This window comes from Thermobia domestica, chromosome 5 (assembly GCF_964235325.1).
Source record: "Thermobia domestica chromosome 5, izTheDome1.hap1.1, whole genome shotgun sequence".
Taxonomy (NCBI): Eukaryota; Metazoa; Arthropoda; class Insecta; order Zygentoma; family Lepismatidae; genus Thermobia; species Thermobia domestica.
This window is the reverse complement of record NC_137458.1, coordinates 5,294,052-5,309,931: the sequence shown is the minus strand read 5'-3', so window position 1 is coordinate 5,309,931 and position 15,880 is coordinate 5,294,052. Positions and strand designations below refer to the sequence as shown.

General features: G+C 37.3%; 1 protein-coding gene across 1 annotated transcript in view; it reads right to left on the bottom strand.

Annotated features, from left to right (window-relative positions):
* The window catches only part of LOC145685698 (congested-like trachea protein), a 61,498-nt gene that overhangs the window by 12,069 nt on the left and 33,549 nt on the right, over positions 1-15,880 (bottom strand). The window contains exon 2 of the mRNA XM_081758140.1: positions 11,437-11,558. Within this exon, the coding sequence (XP_081614266.1) occupies positions 11,437-11,558 (122 nt within the window). The remainder of the gene's footprint in view (positions 1-11,436; positions 11,559-15,880) is intronic.

The following is a 15,880-nucleotide window of genomic DNA, read 5'->3' as shown; positions in this document are numbered from 1 at the left end:
TGTTTCCAACTTTATAAAAAATATGAATAAAAAGAGACCATTTTTTAATATTCTTGATTATCCATATTACTTTGCTGTCCAGGTGAAAGCAATTGTTCAATAAGTGACTTTTTTAATATATTTATTCCAGAAGTTAAAAGAGAAAATGTATTAATGCTTTAATTGGTGGCCAGTTGTTGGTTGCCAATATATATTTATATGAAAATGGTGCATAACCAATGTATTTGTATAATTGTGTTAATAACTGTGAGCGTAGAGATTGAAACAATTCACATTCAAAAATAATATGGTTAACTGTTCCTATTCCTTTATCGCACCAGCAGTGATAGTTTTTTTTCCGTGTTTGGAATAATTTTATAGGAGTCAGCGCAGTTCCAAAAATAAGTCAGTAATAAATTATGATTTCTCGACGAGTCCAGGTTTTAATGATTTTTTTTTTTTTTTTTTCATATGGTCTTGCAGTGAAGTAGAGATTGCCCAGTAAAATTTTCCATGTAGTGATTATTGCTTATTATACCAGATAGTTAACTGTTTCTCATGAAGCTTTTTGATGTAATTATAGTAACTCCTTGATGATAATTTGATATTCATTGGTATTCCTTCACGACATTAAGTTTTTGCTGCTTCGTCTATAATATTGCTATTCGTTTCAATACTGACGTGGGCTTTAATAAAAGTGAAATATATTTTGTAATTATTTTCCATTAATATTCGATAAAGGTATTTAATGTTTAAAAGAATCCAGGTTGTAAAATTATTCCAATGGGTAGAATTTAAAGCTATTAACACACTTAATGAGTCTGAGCATATAACAGATTTTTAACACAAATGGCGATTCCTCCATGAGCATCATGACGAATCTGATTTGCGCATTGATACCCTTTAAGCTTCAAAAGAATTTTTGGAGTGCACCAAGTTTCCTGTATTAATATGACACCTGACGAGAAAATGGAGACTAATGTTTTTAGATATTGTAATTTTCCATATTTGCTTTGTGAATTCCATTTTATGATGGTAAGTCTTTCCTTCGTACAACTGGCCATATAAAAGATACTTTATAATTTTGCTGCTGAGTACATATTATTTAACACTGTTTCAAATTGTGTTTGTGAGCAGCCTCTCGCATATGTAATAACAAATGAAGAAAAAAATTTTCTGAATGCTTCACGGGATTTTTGTTGATTGTGCGTATTGAGATTCGAATTAGAGGATAAATCGGTTGTCATCCTTAAATCTTGTTCTTGACTTTGCAGTGTATGTTTCCAACCTGAGTTATTTACAGAAGTTGAAGGCATCATACTATATGATCCCTTCATATTTGAATTTGAAGATTCACTTCTGTTTTGAGAACCTGGATGAGACAAATAGGTTTTTCTTTTTGAATTGAAGTTTTCTCTGATTTGAGTTTTAGTATTATTTTGTACCGATTCAGGCTCTATTGAGAATTGCTTGACTTTGGGAGTGATTTCGAAAGATGATGATGAATATGCATAGTTATTTTTGTTATAACTTTTGATGTTTTTCTTGGGGGTTAGATTCATTAGATCTTTTTCATGGATGAATTTCTAAGAGACCTCTGCGTCTTTTTTCCGGCCGTGATTTTGGAATGTCTTTCATCGCATGACTCAAAATAGGAGCCGGAATCATTAATGGTGGTGTATGTATTACCAATGGTGGCATATTATCGTAGTTAACTGTTTCCGCATATGATTTATGTTGAGCAGAAGCTGAGTTTTTCCCAGAGATTGAATTATAACTATTATTATATGAATCAGTACCAGTATATGAATTATTTGTTGTACTACTAAGTTTTTTGAGAATGGCGTTAGCTTCATTAAATGATATTTTTTTTCCCTAGCCATGATTTCCATTACTTTTCCTTGTCTAATTCTTTCGGGACACTGTGGGTAGTCCGCTGAATGCTTCCTTCCACAATTGAGGCATTGAAGTGGATTTGTACAGTCCACAGCAAAAAAACCTGCAATATGAGCATGTAAGTTTATTGTGAAACTACGCCTAACAGTGCAGGGAATCAACATAACGCTAAGTGGCACGAATAACGCCAGGACAATCCACGGCGTCCTCAACTGCACAGTTATTTTGGACCAAAAGACTTCGTCGTTTCACAATCAACTTACATGCTCATGTTGCAGGTTTTTTGCTGCGGACTGTACATATGTCTGATGGATGTGGTGATCCACATTTTATACATAGCATTTTATTTAATCGACAGTTACGTCTTCTATGGCCAAATTTGTTGCATCCCATGATGCATTGTTGTATGGCAGGTATATACATATGTACGGTACGTTTAATGTAGTACAATTTAATATTTGTTGGAAGTTGTTGTGAATCAAAGGTTAATATTACAGTAGAAGTTGATTGGATTTCGTTTTTCCCATTTTTTTGGTGCATTCTTCGAGCAGAAGTGACAGAAAATCACATTTTATGTCATTTAAAAGGTCAGTCATTTCTACTTCTGTTTCGATTCCATGTACAACACCGGTAGTATAGATTAAGTGATGAGGAATGAATGCCTCCCATTTATTTTGTGAAAGGATGCGGTGATCGAGAAAATTGTTAGCTTCTTCTCCAGATCTGAATTTAATTTTTAATTTAACTTATATTTTCTAAATTAGAATTATTACTTTGTTTCGTGTTCATTTGTTGATTATCTAATTGGATATTGGTTCTGTGGATTCTATGTCAATCTCATTGATCATTTTGAGTTATTTCATAAATATTTTTCATATCATAGTGTAAACACTCTTAAAGAACAAACACTAATATTAAATAATTTGGCTTGTGTATAGCCCGCTCCCCCCAGTTCTTTGTCACCGGAACTGGAAGTCACTAGTGCTATTACTACTCCTACTACTACTAGTACTACTACTACTTATATCGAGAACAGAACCCAACCAACCCCTTCGGGGCTTCTAACCCGATCCTACTACTACTACTACTACTACTACTGGTAGTGCTACTAACTACCACTACTACTACTACTACTACTACTACTACTACTACTACTACTACTACTACTACTACTACTACTTATACTCAAACCTCCTTACCACAAGATTTACATCTTAAATCTTTATAATATGCGATTCCGATTCATTATGAACTAGTATGAACCGTTAAAATCACTATGATTCGTTAAAAAAAACTGGGGGGAGCGGGCTATACTCAATCCAATACCTTTTAAAGAACGAACACAAATATTAATAATATTAATTGATGCAAACACTTATTAAATAAAATGGCCTATGTTTAGCAGAAGGGGTCCAGATCTTTTCTCTAAATAAATGTTACTATTTTGGTAATTTCTGTTCACATTCGGTTAGTTTAGGGTAGGGTTGGTTAGTTTAAGTTAGGTTAGGCTAGTTTAGGTTACGTTAGGTTAGTTTAGTTTATGTTATATTAGTGTAGGAGTCCCACATAATTTTCCAAAAAATGATAGAATTTCGCTTATTTCTACTAATATTAGGTTAGTTTAGGTTAGTTCAGGTTAGCTTACGTTAATTTATATTAGGTTAGGTTAGATTTAGTTACGTTATGTTACGTCTAAGTACTTGCATCACTCATTTCTCCTGTAAATTTTGTGTTTTTTACGTGCTTCTGGACCCCTTGTACTAAACATACTCCAATAAAATAAAGGGATATAGTATACGTAAAGCCGCGTCACTTCCCGAAGGAGCTGGACGCTCATACTTTTAGGGATTATTCATTGAGTATCTACGAACTTACCAAGGGGGTAACAAAGCGACTTTGATTTACTTATCGACTGATACGAAAATAAAAAAGAACGTACCTGTACTTTATATCTGCATGTGTAGTGCCCTTGTACTTTATCTATGACTATGTGTGTAGGGGGGGGGGAATTTAACGCATATCGCATGTCTTGTGCACATGGATACTTCTTACTATTGCACTACGTAGAAAATTTATGGTATTTCATGTAGAAGTGTAATAGAACACAGAAGAAACGCAGATCACGGCGTTCTCATGTATACTATTACCAAATAAAGGAACAATCTCACCAATCAATGAATGTTCTGGAACTCCATTACGATTTAGTAACCATTTATTTATCTAAAGTATATCAAAATACTTCCTTTTCTTTTGACATAAAATTTTTGAGGTGCAGAAATTGTATCTTTTCCCCACACACATTTCGTGGAACCAAATAATAATAATAATAATAATAATAATAATAATAATAATAATAATAATAATAATAATAATAATAATAATAATAATAATAATAATAATAAAAATAAATAATAATCCCCGGTACATCAACTATTTATTGATTTTAGAAAGGCTTACGACTCGGTTAGGAGAGAAACATTATACAACGTTCTTACAGAGCTTGGAATATCGAGAAAGCTAATTAGATTAATTAAGATATGTTTAAGTGAATCCCAAAGTAAAGTCCGGGTAGGAAAATTTTTGTCCACGAGCTTCCACGTCGAAAATGGCCTGAAACAAGGAGATGCGTTGTCGCCATTATTATTTAACTTTGTGCTGGAATACGCCATAAGGAAAATCAAAGATAGCAACCAGGGTCTAGAGTTGAACGGCATTCACCAGGTTATGGCATATGCTGATGATGTAAATTTAATAGGGGATGATAGGAGAACAGTAGAAATAAATGCAGAGATATTATTAAACGCTTGCAGGGACATGGGTTTAGAAGTAAATGCAGAGAAAACTAAAGACATGGAAGTGCGTCGGGGCCGGAATACAGCAAATTATGGATGCGTTAAAATATTAAATAACACTTTTAATAAAGTGGATAGTTTCAAATATTTAGGATCAATATTAACAGACGAAAATTATATTCACGAAGAAATTAAATGTCGACTAAAAGCAGGGAATTCGTGTTACTATTCGGTTCAAAATCTCTTGTTGTCGCGAATTCTGTCGAGGAATTTGAAGCTTAAAATATATAAAACGATAATCATGCCTGTTGTTCTGTATGGTTGCGAAACATGGTCGCTTACTCTGAGGGAAGAACATAGACTGAAAGTATTTGAGAACAGGATCCTGAGAAGAATATTCGGACCCAAGAGGAACGAGAATGGGGAATGGCGGAAGCTTCATAACGAGGAACTACATAGTTTATACGGTTTACCCAACATTGTTAGGGTCGTCAAGTCTAGGAGGCTTAGGTGGGCAGGTCATGTAGCTAGAATGGAAGAAAGTAGAAACGCTGTCAAAGTCTTGACTGGTAGATCCATAGGAAAACGACCATTAGGAAGACCTAGGCGCAGATGGGAGGATAATATTAAGATGGATCTCGCAGAGATAGGAATACAAAGTAGAAACTGGATCCAATTAGCTAAGGATAGAAGTCAGTGGAGAGCTTTTGTGAACGCGGCACTGAACCTCCGGGTTCCATAGGCCATAGAGTTAGTTTAGTTAGTTATAAATAATAATAATAATAATAATAATAATAATAATAATAATAATAATAATAATAATAATAATAATAATAATAATAATAATAGTAATAATAATAAATTTTCGACAAATTATTGTAAACCGAATGTCAAAAAGAATGAAAATAATTAAATCTTAATTATATCGAATAAACAAACAAAGATCAGCGTTTGTAATGCTGTAACAGAAGATACGGAGAATTACAAGAACAACCCATTACTGAACATAATTTCTTCAAATTTTGTACGAAATATTTTAAAATTCCAAAGAATTTACTGAAAAGATTTCCAAAATTTGAAGTAAAACTGTGCGTAAGTTTAATTACGACATCATTTCTGATAGACATGTTGAATGCATATGTCTATACTGTTCTTTGGTTCGTTCCAGCAAGGTTACTTCCTCTAGGAGGGTAGAATAGTCAGGAATTGGGCGTGTCCCGAACCAACGAATATATTCAGGTAACATATTAGAAACACATTCTAACAAAAATTCCTGAAAGTCTAGCTGGGTATAAGCTTGGTCTGCTAAATGCTTTTTGGAAAAGACATAATGAGAGAGAGGTTCGTTGGGGAGCTGAACGCGTGAACGGTATTGGTGAATACGGGAACGGGGGAACTGATCTTGACCAAACTGACGTAAGAATTTTGATTGGATAGTTGCCCAAGGTTGGGATGAAAGATTCTGGGTGGAAAACCAGAAATGAGCGAATCCAGCTAAGGGTTTCTCAAAAATTTGCACACATTTCGAGTCTGACCAATTATTAACTAAGGAGATCTTGAGAAAATTCTTTAAAAATAATTGGATGGGCGCGTACTTGGATCATATATGTCGGGAATGATGGAAACTATACCAGAAGTATTATTGGTATTGTCTGAAGTGGAATTCATGGGGAGGGTTATGAAAGATGCTTGTCTACGAGTTATAGGCATATCATAACAATAAAATGAAATATGAAAATAAAAGACTTGCATTACAAGTATATGAAATGTACACAAGACAGTCTTAACAACGAGAATTTAAATTCCTCGGGGGGAGCCATAAGAAATAATTAAAGAACATCATTGTTGTGCCATAGGGCAGGTAGCATAGTGCTTGAAAGGAAACAAATAGATTCTTAAAAGAATAATACAAAACATGGGTTTATTGCATATGCATACATAATATATGACCGTCACCAAAACAGTAAGAGAAAAATGAATAACATTTAAAGTAAATGAGGGTATGGAGAAGATAATAAATAATATTTTGATTTACACGGAGTTACATATTCTCGTCCTTATGCTAAGACTGCCATATGCATATTTCATTACAATAGCAAACAGAGTTCATGGTTGGGTACTTACACTTGGCTGAAGTCCATGATCAGGCACAGTCAACTGACAGCTGAGTCTGCACACAACTAACGCTAAGTAGAACGCCACTGTTGAGGTTGAGTTGTGATTGCAGTATGAAGTGATGATTTTTGTAAGATTTCTAGAGTCTATATATTTATTTTCCAGACTTTCATTTTCTATTTCGGATTTGAGAAAATAGGATTGTTCATTTTCTCCTGTGAAAGTCTTCCGTGTTTGCAATATTTTTTTTAACTTTCACTATTTTTACCAGGATGTTTTTCGACACTTTATTAAAATATTTCACTTTTACTAGTTTATTGTTTGGTTTCTCCGAGAGATTAAGAAAATACTTCAGTTTTTAATATTACAAAATAAAAGAATGTCTTACTATCAATGAACAAAAAGAATACTATAAAACTCTGTCCCTTATACAGGTTGTAGGTAGAGCGTTAATAAAAAGAGCGCCCGGAATCGACTCCCACTACCGGTTTTTATACTATAAAAAGTTAAACTATAAAAAGTATTTTTACAAAATACTATACAGATAATTTCCCTAAGTTTGCAGAATTAGATATAGGTAGTCTTTGACCGAAGCAGGCTAAGCAGAGTGGCGTTAGGGATCCCAATGCTCCGTGGCAAGCAGAAGGTTGGTTAGATGACCACAGAGCCCGGTAGCAGGCTAGGCCAGGAGAAAGGAAAAGCCAAGAGTCCTGGGGTTCGGTTACTCCTAATGTTCCGTTGCAAACAGTAGGAGAGGCACCAGAGAACTGGTACAGGTCCGCTGTCGGCCATCAAATTTATAGGGGTCTTCGGGTGGCGGTGGCGTTGCTGCTCCGTTGTCGTCGTCTGCTTCGTGGGAGGAGCCAGAAGTCTGCAGGTGATAGTGGATTCATCTGGTGTGTACAATCCTCTCGCAAAACCATGTGGTGGTGTTTGTAAACATAAGCGTAAAGTTGTTTGTATACAACACCACGTGGGACATTACAATATATACGAACAGTGATTTGACATTTATACAATAAATAAAATTTTCGTTGTTCAGAAGTGATCAGCATCTAAGCCCATATGGTTAGCGCTGATGCGTGCTGGTAATAGTCCAATTCTCTCCTATTTAGAATGAAAAATATTTTCCTTATATATAAAATATGACGCTGTTACGAACGGCAGTACAAGGACATGTTCAGAATTGCGAAACTACTTTTAGGCTCTTACGTTTTGTTTTTCCTTTTTAATGTGCGATACACCATTTAATTTTAACGGATTTCGAATTTTTAGTATCCGGATGAAAATTTCGTCTTTTTTTGGTCTGTATTTAACTTCATTTTTTAAAAATGTAATGAAATTTATCCTGTTTTATAATATAAATACTTTTCTTCTTATTTTATAATTCAGATAATATTGTAGCATATATGCATACATATACTGTACGTTTGAGATAGATTAAGCAAGATAGCAATTTATATATGCTTATTTCTAGGCAATACCGAAGTCTATAGCCTTAAGCCAGTGACGTTTCAGGATGATATCTCTCGGCAAGCACACTATCCGGAGAAGTTGAGAAGGAAGTAAGGAAGGAAGCGGCCTGGAACCTTTGTTAGGGTACTATCCCGGTATTTGGCTAGCGTGAGTGAAGAAAACCTCTCTGCGGATGGCTAGTAGGGATGGCCACAAAATTTCGGTTCCGGCGGAATCGGTTCTTGGAGATCCGGTTTTCAGAACCGGTACCAGACCCGGATTTGAAAACCCGGTTCCAGAACCGGATCCTTAGGAACCGGTTCCAGATCTGGATCTGAAAACCCGGTTCCAAAACCGGATCTTAGGAACCGGTTCCAAACCTGGATCCGGCACAAAGTTCACCTTCAAAACACTGCAAAGGGGGCCACGCGCTTGTGCCCCCACAAAAACTTTTGGTCCATCAGTGGGTGTTTAGCCAAATGAGACCAGCAGCCGGCGCCTGCCTGTCGCTTCCACCATTTTATCTAGCACATTGTTCACAGCCTGTCAGCAACTCAGGTTTAGTGTAGGGATGGTCACAAAGTTCCGGAACCGGTTCCAGACCTGGATCCAAAAACCATGTTTCAGAACCGGTTCCAGAACCGGATCTTATGAACCGGTTCCATACCTGGATTGGAAAACCATGTTCCAGAACCGGCTCTTGGGAACAGGTTCCATACCTGGATCCGAAAAACCGGTTCCGGAACCAGATCTTCTAGAACCAGATCTCTTCAGAGACGAAAACCGGTTCCGCCAGGAACCGGTTCTGGCCATCCCTACTGCCTACTGTGAAAAAAAATATTTACACCTTTTCGATCGAGTGTCCCCACCGGGAATCAAACCTTGAACCGCTCACACCAGAGGCGAGAGCAAGATAGCAATTTAAAAGTAATTAATAAACGTTATTTCATTAAATACGCTTCGCTCATCTTCCAATGCAAGAAGTAAAACTACTGGCTAAGAAGGAGTGCAAAGTTTAAAATTAACTAATGAAAGCTATGATTTCATATCTCTCCCTTACCATTTTGTTTATCAACGTCACATCTCTCATTATTTGTTCATTCTTTCTCTTTTTTCTCGTGAACTAATGTGTATATATTAATGTGCCCGTTAACTTTATAACGACAGGATGAATAAAACGAAGCCACATTAGTTTTCTTTAAACGGAAAATGCGAAATACTTTTGGAAGTACAGAACGAAAAATTCGAAGTAACAAGATTTCATTGTTAACAGTTTACTTTCGGAGGTTCCGTAAAGTTTTGTTATGCTGGAATTTCACTGTATATCCCCAATTCTTAGGCTATTACGATCATGCAAACATGCAATGTAGTAACGAAAATGCTCCGCGATATTAAATCTGTTAGAGTTATCAACGTGTTGCAAAAATATTAGTTTCCCGTTGATTAATCTTTCCATTATATTCATATCAGGGTGTCTACTGGAATACCAGAAAGTAAATTCATGACTTTTTCATGACTTTTCATGACCTTTTTGTTCAAATTTTCATGACCATGGCGATAAAAATTTACCACTAGTAATAATAAACCCCTACCATCAGTTGTGCATCGGAACTATACGGGTTGCTAGTCTTAAATATCACTTATTGTGAATCTTAAAGAAAGAATCTAAAATTCTGCCGCCTTGTGCTCGAGCACAGAATAGCACTTACCTAAATACGGGCCTGCTCTTACCAGTGAATCAACTGTATTTGAAGTTTTAATTCTGAGTATAATTATCCATCTAGCAGAAATTTGTCTGAAATTAAGCACTCAGAGAACTGCCCAAAGACAAAACAAATTATAAAAGAAATTCGTTTTAAAAAAATAAATCATCAAATTTAAAATCTGCAAACTCAAACGAATAATATTATTTGCATAAGTCTAAAGGCCCAAAAACACACAATTTACATTTCTTAGAAGTAAAGAAATAGCAGATCAGAAAGTTGGACAGTAAAAAGTTGTTACTATATTACAGAGACTAGAAGATGAAATGGGAAGCAGCTAGGAAGACAGTAAAGTACCAGTTAGCCAGCACTAACTGGTGGGGGAAATTCTCACAATTACTGACCTGATACAACTGTTTCAGTACATGCAGTATGAGGTATAAAAGTATGAAGTATAAAAATATACTCTGAGATTTCAGATTTTCATGACCAGTTGGGTAAATAAAGGACTTTTTCATGGCTTTCATGAGCACTAAGCAAAATATATGACTTTTTCATGACTTTCATGACTTTCATGACCAGTAGACACCCTGCATATAGACCCACTTTTACATCACAATATATTACTCTGTATATTTTTGTACTCTCTAATGACGAAAACTGAAAATTGGACAAATGAAAGCAGAGACCTTTTTCTTTATACATACTCAACACACTCACCTTCAAAGTATTGACAGTAATTACGAGCCTGACATACTAAAAAATAGTACAAAATTTACTATTTTTCTTCTGCTTGTTTATTCATAAGTGAAAGGAGATAATGAAATGCAACTTACCACAATCATAGATAATGTTATTCCACAACAGAAAATAATGAACCTGAAGAATTTTCAGTGGTGCCATCCATAAAAATTACAGTGTTGCCAGAATAAGAATTTTCCCAAAATCTAAGTTAAGACAGCGACTAGAGGAATGAACTCAACTGCATTTGATTCCGTATCATGTTGTCTTGGAATCCTGTGAACTACTTTTTTAAATAATAGTTGTATTTAGTTTGTAATAAACAAAATAGTATTAACATACAGTTATTAAAATTAAATAATACTGTTACATAAAAAGTAGTTCACTGGATACCAAAACAACATGATACGTAACCAAATGCAGTTGAGTTCGTTCCTCTAGTCGCTCCCTTAATTTAGAGTTTGGGGGTAATGTTATTCTGGCAACACTGTAATTTCTATGGAATGGCAACAATGAAAATTCTTCAGGTTCATATTTTCTGTTGTAGAATAACATTATCTACGATTGTGGTAAGTTGCATTTCATTATCTCCTTTCACTTATGAATAAACAAGCAAAAGAAAAATGGTAAAATTTTGTATTATTTTTAGTATGGCAAGCTCTTAATTTATAACACTGTATAACCATAACATCTTACATTAAAAAAAAAATCTGGAAGCAGAGAGAGATGTTCAAGCAAGTTTAAAAAATACTTACGCTGAACACTTTTTCAGCAAGCATCGTGACCATTTTGTACTGTCTTTCATAGTGGTCCAGTCTTAGAAGACCTTTAGCAGCTTCAAGTTGTTCGGCTCTTCTTTTCCTAAACAGGTGCTTAACTGGTCCGAGTTAAGTGTTATTAAATGAAAGTGTAGAGTCTTTTCAACATTGTACAAGCATCATGCAAGCATTTCTTTTTTTTAACTAAGACAGTAAATATGAATTTCACATCGAGTTTGATACTGAAAATATTCAGAAGCTACTCATTATAATACTGTATATACGAGTACTTTGAAAATATAACACACACAAAACATCTCAATCTTAAGTAGATATCTGAATCCTAACTCTGAGGTCGTGCAATGGAAACATTCAATTGATTCGAATCTTTTCAAACCTGTGGAGAGTTTCTTGATATTAATTCATCATATGAAGCATGTAATAACTTTAGTAGTAGAACATCCTTTAATTAATCTTTTTCTCTGCCTTTTCGTGTATTTAATAATACATTTTGTGTAAGTGATGCTAGATTACCTAGTAAGTCAAGAGTATAAATGAGAAAAGCTGTATTTTAGTAAGTGTTCTCGGAGTATCAGCCAGGTGAAACTATTGACATTTTAGTAAGTGTTCTCGGAGTATTAGTCAGGTGAAACTATTGACATTTTAGTAAGTGTTCTCGGTGTATCAGTCAGGTGAAACTATTGACATTTTAGTAAGTGTTCTCGGACTATCAGCCGGCTGAAACTATTGACATTTTAGTAAGTGTTCTCGGACTATCAGCCGGGTGAAACTATTGACATTTTAGTAAGTGTTCTCGGAGTATCAGCCAGGTGAAACTATTGACATTTTAGTAAGTGTTCTCGGAGTATCAGTCAGATGAAACTATTGACATTTTAGTAAGCGTTCTCGGACTATCAGCCGGGTGAAACTATTGACATTTTAGTAAGTGTTCTCGGACTATGAGCCAGGTGAAACTATTGAAATCCGACATTTCGAATGCAGACATTGCATTCACCTTCAGGGATTGTATGAGCCTATATGTACATCTAGGCAAGTAGAGTTACCAGTTCCTGTAGCCAAATTCTTATTATTACCTAAAGCAAACGAATGAAGCGACTTCGCTTGTCAATGCATACCACTGAAGTTTCACTAATGGACTCATAGCTGTTGCAGAATTCGATTTTGCTCGTAACTTCGTCATTTCTAATGTTAACCAAAGGATACTCCGTCATATTGCTTTTGCCCGTGTAACACATCCGAGCACACAGTGAAATAATCCCTCAGATATTCTCATTAAATGGAACAGGAAACAGGAATTTAAGCTGGCTGATGGCTGATATACCATACCGACAAAGAGCGCTGATGTTATACGAGGAACGTTCAATTTATAACCAGAATTTATTTCTTTTTTCTTCATATGTTGCTACGCGCAGTTTGGCGTCCGTGTCCCATTCTGTAATAGGGTAGCCCTGATACTTTTCTGCGACAACGGGCAGTTGAGTCTCAGAGAGCGGAGAGATGGGCGATAGCAACAAGTCTGACAGTGTGGAGCTGGCAGATCCAGTGAAGCAGCGCTGTATCATCAAGTTCCTCCTGAAGGAAGGCGTGAAACCTGCTGAAATCTTCAGAATATTAAGTGCGCAATGTGGAAAAAAAAAACAAAAAAAAAACTTGGTCGCATGTGTACAGAGGTTGTTCAGCCTACGTTTCGCTGATTTTGATTTCGTTCCTTCCCCCTCCAGGGCAGAATGGACTCACCCGACCTGGCTCGTGGCGTCCTGCAGTGTTGTGCACTGGCTTCCTGGGAACGGAGTTGTTTTTCCGCACGGACGACAATAACGCACAAAACAGGACCATTGTTGTGAGTGTTGTGTTAAATTTCTTTCCAAGTGTGTGGGTTTTCGCTCTGTGACCAAAATGCCGCCCAAACTAAGCCGGTTTTGGGAAGACTATGTAGCGGCTCTTTATGACGCCCACTTTAGTGTTCCTGTCATTAGAAAACAGTGCAAGAAGAATGGTTGTAACATCAGTTTAAATGGAATAAAAAATGTTATTAAAAAGTACAACGAAGCTCCACCACTTGGATCACCAACGAAGTTGCCTAGGAAGCGGGAATGCGCCAAGGCCACCTCCACCATGCAGAGGAAACTTCGCAAAATGGCAATGCAAGAAAATCTACCAACACAAAGGTGTATGGCTAATCGTCTTGACGTGTCTTTGGGGACTGTGAGCCGGACGTTACACCATCAACTCAAGCTGGAAAAAGTTATGAAAGCTCGCGGCCATCTTCTCACGGATGCCCACCAAAAGGGATGAAAGTGTAACGCTCTTAAGCTGTACGAACGGCATCTGGCAAAGCAAAGGTGGATGTACGTCGTAACGCTCGATGAAGCATGAATTTACCTTTCCGACTGCGGCAAACCGAGAGCCATTATGTACCGAGAGAAACGCGCCAAGAACTTCAGAAGATGGGCCATTGTCTGTAAAGAATTCTTCCCAAAAGGGTTCATGGTCGTTACTGGCTACTGTTACCGAGATAAACTGAAGATTCGTAGGGTGGCGTGCAAAATAAATTCGCAGTATTTTCAGGAGCAGATCATGCGGCCGATCTACGAGCATGAGATTCCAACAATGTACGGAAATGTCGCCAATCTGGTGCGCATTCACATAGACAAGGCCTCATCACATACCTCATAAATGAAAATAATAAAAAAGAAGAAAAAGGCACATTAAAGGGCATGGTTTAAAGTATTAGATGCCATGCTAGAAAAATATGCCTCACCTCAACCTGCTGAGGAATAATAGCCGAAAAGAGAGACAGAAACACGAAAATAAAGGAAAGAGAGAAAATAAAGGCCGAGGCAAAGTTGCGACTGCCCTATAATAAGTCCAAAAGTAATTGGCAACGGCAGGGGAATGTGGGGGCCTTAAAAAAAACTCACGATCGTCCCTCGTATTCTACAGGGAGATGGAGGAGGCAAGTGGTATACAGGTGATACCTTTCAATGGGGTACCTGTTAAATCTCCAGATGCAAGTCCTATGGACTATTGTGGATTTGGATTGCTGAACCGGGCTTTGGGAAAATGGCGTGTGACAACTGTGGAAGTACTTTGGAAAGCTGTGCAAAGGGAATGGAATAAGATTCCCCTCTCAGTTCTTCAGAGAAACCTATTACAGTGGAAATTACGCTGTCGGGCTATTGTTAGGAACCAAGGAAAACACATCGAGCACTTACGGACCTGGCGCCATGGATTCTTCTAAATTTTTAGGGATGTCGAAATTGGCTAAATGTAGACTGAATAGCCTTTGTACGACTGTGTTCCAAATTCAAGGCAAGAAGAGAATCTGTTCTTAACGTGGCCCGTACTTCACGTCGAGCTACTAGAGTCAACGAAACCATTATTAGCTTATTCGAGTAATCGACGCATCAATGTGAGAGATTAAAGTCCGAAAACAAACATCAGCGTGGGTAGTACAGAATCGATCATCCATGAACACCTGCACGTTCCGGAAAATCACAGCTAGATGGATCCCCAAAATCCTCACGTTCGATCAGAAGCAGTGTAGAGAAAACGTCTCGTGTCAGCATCTGCAGCATTTCAGAGAGAAGGCAAGAGTTCCCTTGAAAAGATAATCACATGCGATGAGAGCTGAGTTCCTCATTACACTCCAGAGTCAAAGCGCTCCAGCATGGAGTGAATGTATCCAGACTCGCAGCCGCCGAAAAAATTCAAGGCACAAGCTTTCGCTGGCAACGATATGTTGATGATATTCCAGGGATGCAGATAAGCACTCGCCCACTCCCCTGGGACGAGTGGTTCATCGGTGCGGGCGAGTATTTAATATCATACTGAAAGTAAGTAAATGATTTCTGTTGTGGGATGTGGGCTAGTAGCTTTTTTCTTGGGCTAGTAATATTTTGTTGCTTATTTGCATCCCTGTGATATACTGTGACAAAGACGGGGTGATATACACTGATTTCCTGGCACGCGGAGCCACATCAATGAGGCGTACTACAGCAAACTCTTCCGGACCAAAGGCAACGAGGCTTTGAGAAGAAAACTGCCACAGACGGTGAAGGATGGGGTCATCATCCTGCATGACAACGCATGTCCTCATACGGCCATGAGAACGGTCACAGCTATCACTAAACTTGGTTGGGAGATCCTAGACCATCTCCCGTACCCTGTATAAACCCCGATCTGTCGCCTTGTGGCTTCCATCTTTTTGGTTCCTTTAAGGAATACTTGGGAGGACAAAAATTCCACACCGACGAAGAAGTCAAAACGTAAGTACTGAAATGGCTGAAAGATCGTTCCAAAGAATTCTATGCCGGAAGGATACGAGCACTAACACACCGATGGGGCAAGTGTGTGCGTATGTATGGTAGAGACCTGCACGGGGGCCGGGATTGGGCGGGCCGACTCTGTTATTCCTTTG